The 11947-nt window shown below is 45.7% G+C and overlaps 1 protein-coding gene across 1 annotated transcript; it reads left to right on the forward strand.

Annotated features, from left to right (window-relative positions):
* Window positions 1-10797: 10797 nt before the first annotated feature.
* On the forward strand, window positions 10798-11541 carry LOC123091110 (uncharacterized). The gene has a single exon (XM_044512511.1). It carries the CDS (start codon window positions 10834-10836, stop codon window positions 11539-11541), a length of 708 nt encoding a protein of 235 aa, XP_044368446.1. The 5' UTR covers window positions 10798-10833.
* Window positions 11542-11947: the final 406 nt, after the last annotated feature.

Genomic DNA, 11947 nt, shown 5'->3' on the forward strand with positions numbered 1-11947 from the left:
TTGAGTCAGTTTCGAAGCAAATTGAGCAGCCTTTTCTTTCACAACATCAGACTTGGGAACCTTCTGGTTGGCATCTGGCCCTTTGATTTGCTTCACTTTATCTTTTGGAAGATTTTCTCCTGGCTTGCTGTGCTAACAGGGGCTTAGGCCACCAAATCTTGCAAGTTGATTGCATCAGGATGAGGTTCGGTGTTCACCTTGTCAACCATGGTGACAGTGGTTGGAGGGGTCTTTCTCTCTAGAGGATTCTTTTTCGGAGGTGCAACTGGACTGCATCCACATGAAGATCTGGTAGAACAATGGATGTGGTGACATTCACTAGTTCGGTGAGAATTGCTTCAATTTCCTCTTGAGTCAACGGAGGATCATCTTGATCAGATGAATCACTTTTAGGTTCAGTTGGATTCACATGCCTTTTCCTCGGAGCACTCTTTTTTTTAGAGCAGCAGATTTCGGATCATGTTTGTTCTTTGTTGGACATTCATCTTTTCCTTCAGCCTTCTTCTTCTCGACGCCTGATTTGATAAGACAACGATTTTCATCTTCCTTTGCCTGATCTTTTGCGGCCTTCTTGGCATGATTCTCAGCATTCTTGAGGCGCTTGGCCTTTTCTTTGGGATAAGAATCTGGAGTTTTGATGGAAGATTCATGAGCATCAGGAGGTGGTGGAGGTCTTTGCTGAGGTTCACTTGCCCGAATGAGCCCAATCTGGAGGCAGTCACCCCATGGGGGATGGAAGGCGAAGTTCTTGGCGTACCGAGGATGAACCATCTTGTAGTGAAACCATCCATTTCCTTACCCAGTTACGCCGAATCTTTTGCACACGTCCTTTTCTCTGATTAGAATCTTCTCCTGGAACTGTGTTGTATTCATCGTGAGAGACAAGCTCAGGTTGTGTTTTTGAGTGGTTGCCTACCACCTCTCCTTTTCTTTGGAGCATTTGCTTCTTGTTCATCTGCATTTAGTTTAGATCTTCTCCTCTTGCTGGTGGATGGGCCTACCGTTGGGCCCTTTACATTTGGAGCTTTAGATTTGTCCGCTATGCCCATAAAAGCATCTTCATCATCGGCCATACTGTGTGGTTTAGTAGAGACTACAACTGACTGCATTGACCTGTGAAAGAGGATAAGTACAAAGGAAAATAGGGATAGGGTTACAAATGCTCACAACAAAAAGTTTTCTCGATCAAAAATATTTTGAGGAAGAATCAGATACAGATTTTGAGAGATGTTTCGGAAGAATAAACATATAGATCGAGCTAGTGAGTCTGAAGAAAAATACTAGAAGCGAGCTAGACATTTCATGCGAGTGAAGCATAATCACAAACCCTAGATCTGATGGATTCGGATGCGAGGAAAAACTACAAACCACATCCGTTCTAGATAAATAAACACCTAGATCTAAGATAAGTGGTAAAATCGGTGAAAATTAACCTCGGATGAACTCAAATCAAAAGGAAAGAAGTTCGAGCGCGAACTACACATACCCTAGTTTGGTGACGTGTAGCAGCTACGGCGGCGCGAGCCCGCGGTGGCGTGGAATGACTCATGTGGCCTCTTTACGGCAGCTAAGCGGCGAAGGGGTCGTCGGCGTCGAGCTCAAGGTGGAGCAAAGCGGTGAGGGTTTCGGTGGAGAGGAGCAAGGAGAAAGAAGGTAAAGGAGGACGAAGGGTAAGATGCGGTTTATATATAGGTGAGGAGAATAATCGCACGCCCTGGTGGGTTGTGCCCACCTCGAGTACCCCCGGACCGCCTCTTTGCTCTATAAATACCCCAATATTCCAGAAACCACCTAGGGGAGTCGACGAAATATTCATCCAGCCACCGCAGAGTCCAGAACCACCAGATCCAATCTAGACACCATCACAGAGAGGTTCACCACTTCCATTGGTGCCTCTTCGATGATGCGTGAGTAGTTCTTTGTAGACCTTCGGGTCCATAGTTAGTAGCTAGATGGCTTTCTCTCTCTCGCTGAATTCTCAATAAAATGGTCTCTTGGAGATCCATATGATGTAACTCTTTTTGCGGTGTGTTTGTTGGGATCCGATGAACTTCGAGTTTATGATCAGTTATATCTTTTTATATCCATGAAAGTTCTTTGAGTTTCTTTGATCTCTTATATGTGTGATCTCTCATAGCCTCGTATTTCCTCGATATTTGGGTTTTGTCTGCCAACTTGATCTATTTATCTTGCAATTGGAAGAGGTGCCCAGTAGTGGGTTCGATCTTACGGTGCTTGATCCGAGTGACAGAAAGGGAACCGACACGTATGTATCATTGTAACTAAGGATAAAAAGATGAGATCTATATCTGCCGCAATAGATAAACGGATCTCATCTACATCATGTCATCATTCTTATTGCATTACTCCGTTTTTCCATGAACTTAATACACTAGATACATGTTGGATAGCGGTTGATGTGTGGAGTAATAGTAGTAGATGCAGGCAGGAGTCGGTCTACTAATCTTAGACGTGATGCCTATGTAATGATCATTGCCTGGATATCGTCATAATTATTTGAAGATCTATCAATTGCCCAACAGTAATTTGTTTACCCACCATTTGCTATCTTTTTTGAGAGAAGCCACTAGTGAAACCTACGGCCCCCGGGTCTTCTTTCTCATATATTTGCCTTGCGATCTACTTTTTCCTTGCGTTTATTTTCAGATCTATTAAACCAAAAATACAAAAATACCTTGCTGCAATTTATTCTTATTTATTTTTATTTGGCGTTCGATCTATCAATCTACTACAAATTTACGTCACGTCCTTTGCCTATCTTGAGGCGCCGTACTCCTTTAACACGTCGAGTTGTGAGGTGTTGTTATTTGTGTGCAGGGGCTGTTTACTTTGTGTTGCTTGGTTCTCCTACTGGTTCGATAACCTTGTTTTTATATCTGAGGGAAATACCTACCACCACTGTGATGCATCATCGCTTCCTCTTTGGGAAAATACCGACGTAGCTTCAAGCGACATCAACCATTCATGGGCGTCAAAGTTTTATAGCCATTCATTTTGGAATCTTGCATTTTGAACTTCTTCAGGCACTCCTTCAAATATTTCTCCTAAGAAATGAAGCTACCATTCGCTTGTTGACGTATTTGCAGTCCGAGAAAGAATTTGAGTTCACCCATCATGGACATTTGATATTTATCGGACATCATTTTCCCAAATTCTAAGCTGCATGCATTGTTAGTACGGCCGAAGATAATATCATCCACATAGATTTGACAAACGAATAAATCATTGTCAACTACATGAGTAAAAAGCGTGGGACCTGTGGATCCTTGATTGAACCCCTTGTCGAGCAAAAACTTCTTCAGGGTGTCATACCAAGCTCGAGGAGCTTGCTTTAGCCCATATAACGCTTTCTTCAACCTAAAAACTTTGTTAGGAAACTCAGGGTGTTCAAAGCCAGGTGGCTGTCTAACATAAACTTCCTCATCAATTTCACCATTGAGGAAAGCACTTTTCTCATCCATTTGATATAGCAAGATATCATTGTATTTTGCATAAGCAAGAAGAATGCGAATTGCTTCAAGGCGTGCAACATGAGCATAAGTTTCATCGAAATCAATACCTTCTACCTGTGTGTAACCTTGAGCAACAAGCCGTGCTTTATTTCTCACCACAATGCCATTTTGATCTTGCTTATTGCAAAAAATCCATTTTGTACTGATGATATTGTGCTTCTTGGGATTCGGTTTGTCAACCACTTCCCATACATCATTTCATTCGAATTGCACCAACTCCTCTTGCATGGAATTCATTCAATCTGGATCATTCATGGCTTCTTCATATTTGGTAGGTTCTGCCAATGAAACAAAGGAGAAACTGCCACAGTAGTTAGCCAAACAAATGCGTGAACGAGTTGTGGGTCGATAACCTGGATTCTCAATTTCATCGAGAATTGGTGAGGGATCAACTCGATTTGCCACACGAGGACGAGCATTTTCTTCGTGATGGTCATTATCATCAACATCAGTATTTGTGTCATCATTTCCTTCAGGATTGCCATTTTGATCTTGATTTCCATTTCCATTCCGAGTAGCATTTGCTTCGGCAGTGGCTTGATGAGTTCCACTTCAAGTCATAGGAGCATCATCATCAGATGATTCTAGTGCATTCCTTCAACATGCTTGATGCTCCCAATGGACATTTGCCTAATAGCATACGAGATCAGCGGTTCATCTATCACATTTGGCAGGTGCTCCTTTTGAGAGCCGTTAGATTCATTAAACAACACATTTACCGTTTTCATAACTCTCATGTGATGAGAGTTCTAGACTCGATATGCATGCGAGTTTGAGCCATAACCAAGAAGAAATCCTTCATGTGCCTTAGGTGCAAACTTGGAAGAATGATTCATATCAAGAATATAACAAGGTGCACCAAAAGCACAAAGATAAGAAACAGTTGTTTTCTTGCCAGTGATAAGCTCATATGAAGTTTTCTGAAGGAACTTGTGAAGATAAGCACGATTGATAACATGACATGCAGTCTTAATAGCATCAGCCTACAAACTAATGGGAGTTTTATACTCACTGAGCATTGTTCTTGCCATTTCAATGACAGTTCTATTATTTCGTTCAACAACTCCATTTTGTTGAGGAGTGTAAGCAGCAGAGAACTCATGAGTGATACCATGATCATCTAGAAATTCAGCAATATGAGTATTTTTTAACTCAGTTCCATTGTCACTTCTGACATGCTTAATCCGTACGTCATATTCATTCTAGGCCTTCTTAGCGAAGCTTTTGCAGATATCTTGAGTACAAGTCTTGTCTTCGAGAAAGAATACCCAAGTGTATCGAGAGAAATCATCAACAATAACCAGACCATAGTGACTCCCACCGAAGCTTGCATAATTTTGAGGACCGAATAAATCCATATGAAGAATTTCTAGAGGTCTTGTTGTGGTCATGACTGTCTCTGATGAATGATGCTTCTTAGCCAATTTACCAGCTTCACAAGCAACACATAGACGATTCTTGTCGAATTTTACATCAGGAAAGCCACGGAGATGATTTTTCTTCACCAGAGTCTACAAATTTCTCATACCTGCATGACCAAGTCTACGGTGCCACAACCATCCTTCGGTTGCTTTTGCAAGCAAACAAGTTTGAACCGAGGGACACTTAGAGAAATCCACAATGTAAAGATCTCCCTTTCTAATTCCCTTAAAGACAAACGAATGGTTAGAGGCCATGAAGACAATGCATTTGGTGATAGAAAATAAGAGTAGCATGCCTAAATCACATAGCTTGCCAACTGACATAAGATTGAATCCAAGGGATTGAACAAGAAGCACATCGTCAATAGATTTGTCCTTGGATATAGCAGTTTTACCTAGCCCAATTACCTTTCATTTGTTGTTGTCGCCAAAAGTGATATACTTCAGAGGAGAAGCAGATAAATTGGGGTCAACAAACAACGACTTGTCTCCAGTCATATGACCATTGCATCCACTGTCCATAATCCATTCGGTACACCCGGAGACATAGTCCTGCAGAAGAATTAGGCTTTGACCACCCACATCTTTGCAGGTGGATTCGAAACAAATGAATGAGTGGGATAGTTTTTCTTTCGATAAGCATAGTTGTTACTCGATGAGGAGTGAGCATAACTGAAATAGTAAGCATTAAAATTCTTTCTAGATGAATGATCATAGTGATTGTTTCTTGTATGCATATATTCATTCTGTCCAATCCTTTGAGCATGCATGGTTAGTTGAACAGAAACTGGCAAAGCATCAACAGTTTTCTTTGGCACCCAAATAGCTCTATTTGGGGGGCCATTTCTGTTGTTCGGTCCAGCATAGCGGGCAATTGTTTCACCATGTTGGTCATTGAACAACTTGTAGTTGTCCAGGGAATCATTATCAGGATATTTAGGAATAGGAGAGTCATATCTAGAAAGTAATGCAGGGTCGAGCATTTTGCTCTTTGCAGGGACCCACACAGTCTGGGGATATTGATGTGGTTCCCAGTAAATACCATCTTCATTCAGTTTCCTTTTGAAACCAATACCTTCCTTTCTGGGATTTTTGTGAAGAATGGATTTCTTCGGAACATCGATCACAAAGGGTTTGGTGCCCTTTGAGAGATTTGAACACTCCCATCTGAAGAAGATCCTTCAACCTAGCATTCTCATCAGAAACAAAACTATTTTCCACGATTGAGGGGTTAGCACTCACAGATGATTCAGCATTAGATTCAGAATTGTTTCTTTCAAGACATTTTAAACATGGTGGCTCAAACACTTCAGGTTTCTCCTTGAGTTGTTGGGTGAGAAGAGAATTTTCTCTCATCAAATCCTCATGAGCCTCTCTCAGCACCTCGAGTTCCTGTTTCCTTTTCAGGTAATCATAGGTCAATCTTTCGTGGTCTGCTGAGAGAAAATCATGACGAGTTGAGAGTTCATCCATTCGTGACTTGAGAGTGGAATACTCTTCGGTCAGCGACTGCTTTTTCTCCATCTCCAGAACCAACAACCCTTCAGATTTCCTGAGGATTTTCTCAATTTTCTCAAGAGAATTTGTTGAATATTCGCAATTTTGATCAACATAGCATGGTCATCCTCATTAGAAGAATATTGATCACTGGAGTGAACCTTATGATGTTTCAAGGATACTTTTTCTTTCGAAGCCTTAGCCATGAAGCAGTATGCATGAGATTCGTCATCACTTGAAGGATTCCCGAAGAAGTTTGTTGCAGTAGAGGAGGCACATGCTATGCCAGCCATGCCGGAGTTGGAATCTTCATCGGATTCTTCTTCTTCTTCGAAACCTGACGATTCTTCTTCTTTAGAATCCATTTCCTTGCCGATGTAAGCCTTTGCCTTGCAAGAAGTGTTCTTGCGGTTGGAGGAGGACTTGGAAGGATTCTTTGAGGAAGATCTTGACGATGACTTTGAGGTGGAGCTATCCTTCTTCTTGAAGAATTTCCTTGTTTTCTTCTCATCATCCGAATCATAGTTCTTGCTCTTGCCTTTGCTTCGATAGTTGCTCGAATCATATCTCCCACTAGCACGAACCACAGCTTCACAGATAGGACAATCTGAAATCAAGTGTCCAGGCTTTTTGCACTTGAAACAAGTGTATTATCTGGCAGGTTTGGAAGATTTTGAACCCCCAGAGTTGCTTGAACTTCTTTTCTGAAACTGGCTCTTCTTGTGGAAACGTTGGAATCATTTCGTGATTAGTGCAAGATCATTTCTGATACGTCCTGGATCATCTGAATCTGCTTCGGCATTTCCATCGGAGGAGGAATCAGCCGCAGCCTTGGGAGCATGATTTTTGCGTTGAGTTGAGCCATACATATCTCTTTTCTCTTCTTCTTGTTCCTCGTGAGTGTTCGTCCTTTACATAACATCAGCAGAGTTGGGGCTTTTGAAATCAAGACGCTCTCGAATCATCAGAACAAGCGTGTCAAATGAAGTGTCAAGAGATCGTAGCAGCTTCTTCAAAACTTCATGGTCAGTGATATCTTTGGCATCGAGTCCTTGAAGTTCATTTGCTATGTCACTGAGGCGATCGAAGGTTTGCTGACAGCTTTCATTTTTGATTCGCTTGAAGCGATTGAACTTCGCCCGAAGAGTATCAATTCGAGCTTCTTTCTGAGTTGAAACATCTTCATTGATCTTTTTGAGAACATCCCACAGCTCCTTCACAGTTTCACACTAGCAATACCAAAGGAATTGAGCTCAAGAGAGATGGCCACCAATTTCATCTTTGGCTTGAGCATCTAGTTGAATAAGCTTCTTTTCTTCATCGGTAGGAGCTTGAGGAATAACAACTGTGAACCCAATGTGCACCACGTTCCACAATCATCATCAATAGCTCGAAGACGGATCTTAATCTCCCCCTTCCAGAAGGGATAGTCTGTCCCATCGAATATGAAAATCTTGATATGCAACTTGTAGTTCACTGAACACATACTTAAGCTCCAAAGTCGTTAGACTAAAATGAGAAGAGTCAAGGAGTGTCTTGCTGTGATACCAATTGTAGGAATGAAGTATGTCTACCAGAGGGGGGGTGAACGGGAGTTTTAAATTTTGTTCGGAAAACTTAAATCTCCCAAAACCCAGCAGTGGAATAAACTATAAACAGACTAAGAAGAACTACAAGAGATAACCGAAGGAAAACTAAATCATGCATCGAAGTAAATTGCACTTATAGAATGCATCGAAGTAAATTGCACTTATAGAATGCATCGAAGGTAAACTTGAGTAACAGAGGTAACCGAAGATGCTCGATGGTGACAAGGTATTTGTTCGACCAGGCCGTCCTTCCGCACAAGGACTACATCTGGTTGGAGGGGTGCGCTGTGACTTAACACGGAAGATAAACTCTCTTCATCCTATTCTCCTCGACAATCGATTCGTCAACTGATGCCGATCACTCGTGGTAGATACTTGAAGGCGATCTCCAAACCTTTATAGACTTCTTCTTAGAGAACCACAATGACTCTTGGTCTCTGAAGAACTTGACACCTAACCGTCTAGAGAGTTTGCAGCTCTCAAGAGTAATAGGCGGAGCGTACTGAACTTATATTCCAGTGATGCTAAACCACTATCTAATTCTTCGGCCCTAGGGTTTTTCTCTCGGTGGATTCTAAACTCAAATCGCTCAGAGAGGGGTTGCTCAACAATCTTCTCAGAATCAAACAGAGCAGCCACCGGACAAAGCCGGCGCAGGGTGGCCATTTATAGCCGCAACCTTCCCAGATGCGAAATGACCATTTTGGACACGCGGTCCAGCCAATGGCCAACCGACACATTCACAACGGTCGGATTTTGGAGCAACGGTAACATTACTTGAGAAACAAGTAACGCTAACTCCTCGGTCCGAGGCAAATCTCTGGCAGCGAAGAAGATCACAGTCTCTTGCTGGCAAGTATTTGCTCGGAGCACAAAGAGATTTCTCTCACAACTTTAATAGGTTTGCGTTTAGCATAAGATAATCAAAGATTCGAAATGCTATACCCCTCTTAATAGTACAGTGGTCCTGTGACTCAATGAAAGAAGAAGAACACCGAAATAAATACTACGTCTTCACTTCGTCTTTAGTCTTCTTCGAGCGCAGTCATTTACTTCGAACAATCACCGAACCAATTGCTTGGACTTTAGCAATTTTTAGGGGTTACTCTTGTTAGCTTTATCTTCGGTGATAACCTTCGCTGCTGTGCAGGGAGATTATCTTCGTCCTTTTCATCAAACTCCTTGATTACTCCAGGGACCTGTTACTCTGTGTGCACTAGCAAACACATAAGTCCCAAACTGTTTATCTCAACAAACTCCAAAACATAAGGGGCCTATTATTGCACCAACACAAACAAAGAAGAACACGGCTAAACTCGCCGACCAGAGAAGAAAACCAAACAACAACAAGATGACCAAAACTTCATAGCCGACACCAAGGACGCCACGAACAACCAAGACAACGCCTTCATGAAAGAGAACGACACCAAGACACTGTCGTTGTCCGGTCCGGAGACCCGAACCTAGGGTTTCCCCTGATGTTCGAGAAGGGTCGCAGAACGGTCATGGCAGGGCCTCCAGGAAGGGAACGGCACCCGCAGGTGTCACCGCTGCCAGCATAAAATGCAAGGATTTCGCCATGGCCAATTCCAAACAAACCCAAGCTGTTGGAACACGAGTCGAAGAGGAGGTCGACGGGCGTTGGCCGCAGCTGCGACTGTGGGGAGGGGAGCCACACGCGACGCCAAAGGAGGCGCCGTGCATCGCCGGGCGCACGAACTCTGTAGGAGGGTGAGGATGCGTGACTGCGCGTAATGGGAGGTGGCGGGGATGGGATGGTGACCGTAGCCCCGGGCGAGCCAAGATCTGGAAGGAAGCACAGATCTGGCTACCAGGACCAGAGCAGCAGGGGCGCCGACGGGCCTAGGGAGCTCAAGGGGGCGCAGCTTCCGGAGCTTGCAGGAGACGAAGATGCACCGGGATGGGTGACCAACCAAGGGACCGCATGGTGATGGAGGTGCGCATATGCCGAGGAGCCAATGAGCCAAGGGGGTCGGAAAGAGAGCAACTCCCGTGGCTTGCCGGTTCCAAAGCCGCGTCGGCCGGCCATGGACACAGGAAGTACGACCCCGTCGTTGCCATCCTTGGACCCGGCGCGCCTTCGCCGGCCGGCTCTCCGGCGACGGCGACGCGGGGCAGGTGAGGGGTGGGTGCCAGGTCGCGAGTGGCTAGGTTTCCCCTGAGTCGCCCGGCTCGGGCGACATGGGGGTCGGGGATCGGCCACTTAAAGAGATTGATAGTTGGGTGACGGCATAGGTTATGCATAAACCATCTACAAGGCAGCACTAGCAAGACAACAAATAGGCAAATTCAAACTTTGGGTAACGCTTTGTATGAGAAAATTCGCCCGTCGTGCTGTCGCTGCAGGCCGTCAACACATAAATACGTTGGTTGCTGGCAAGAGCAATGCACCGTATGCACCACACGGCTACACATGTAAGCACCGTGGCGTTGCTTCTCTTTTAAACCGAATGGACACGTAAACATTCATGAGGATCAATCTGGTAGTAACAGATTAATAATGAGCTAACGACAACAGCAACGAATGAAATCCAGGTTGTACTATGTGAAACAACCGTGTACCAAATTCCAATTCGAAAAAGCTTCAAAAGAAATTTCCAATTAGAAAATCTGCCTGCCAGGCCTTCTTGGCAGGATGCCCTCGCAGGCCATTTCAGGACAAATCCTCAACCTTACAAAAATGGAAGGTTCTCCCTATAAACATCACGCCGACCGGCGACCACCACTTGTCCGGTCACACTCACACGGGTACGTCGCAGCTGCTAGCACAAAATGAAGCTTTCGATGGCAGCCGTGGCTTCCCTAGTCTTAGCCTTCGTCGCCGGTACGGCCGGCGCCGTCACGTTCGAGGTGACGAACAACGCGTCGACGACCCCCGGCGGCCAGCGCTTCGACGTGGAGTACGGCGCGGACCACGCGAAGCAAGTCCTTTCGGAGGCCTCCTCCTTCATCTGGAACGTCTTCAACCAGACGGGCGCCCGCGCGGCCGACCGCAGGCCAGTCGATGGCGGCGGCGCCGTCACACTCGTTGTTGTCGACGACACGGACGGCGGCATCGCCTCCACCAGCGGCAGCGCCATCGAGCTAAGCGAGGGCTACGTCGCCCGCTTCACCGGCGACCTGAAGGCCGAGGTGACGGGGGTGCTGTACCACGAGGCGACCCACGTGTGGCAGTGGGGCCTCCAGGACTACGCGGCGCACTGGTGGGTCTTCGAGGGGGTCGCCGACTTCGTCAGGCTCAAGGCCGGGTACGCGCCGGCGCACTGGGTGGCACCGGGGCAAGGGCGCAGCTGGGACGGAGGTTACGACGTGACGGCCCGGTTCCTGGACTACTGCGACTCGGTGATCAAGCCCGGGTTCGTCGGGGAGCTCAACGGCAAGATGAAGGACAGCGGGTACAGCGACGGCTACTTCGTGGAGATCCTGGGCCGGAGCGTGCAGGACCTGTGGAACGACTACAAAGCCAAGTACGGGGGCTGATCGCGGAAGTATCCCTAAATATAGTGGCCACGTTTCCAGAAACGAAGAAACCAGAGAGAATGCTATGCGCGTTTGTGGAGAGGTGATTTTCTAGCCGAACCGCCCCAAGGCGCTAGACACGCGCCCCATGTTCAAACTCGATCGTTCCCACTTCAAAAAGGCCACAATCCGGCGATCATCGCAATAGTTCGGCGATTTAGTGTCACAGTTCGGCGATCAAATGAAAGTAGTTCGGCGCACAAAAAAAGGAAGGACGCGAAAGGAATGCATCAAACGTCGAGCTTAACCTACGGCGGCGTCGTCGGTGTGCGCGGGCTTGGAGGAATTGGCGCGGCTTCTGTGCTGCTGGGCGTCGCGGAGACATCGTCAGTCGGGCTGGGAGGCGGCGTCGGCGTTGGAGTCGCCG

The sequence above is a fragment of the Triticum aestivum genome, chromosome 1B (genome assembly GCF_018294505.1).
Source record: "Triticum aestivum cultivar Chinese Spring chromosome 1B, IWGSC CS RefSeq v2.1, whole genome shotgun sequence".
In the NCBI taxonomy this organism is placed as follows: domain Eukaryota; kingdom Viridiplantae; phylum Streptophyta; class Magnoliopsida; order Poales; family Poaceae; genus Triticum; species Triticum aestivum.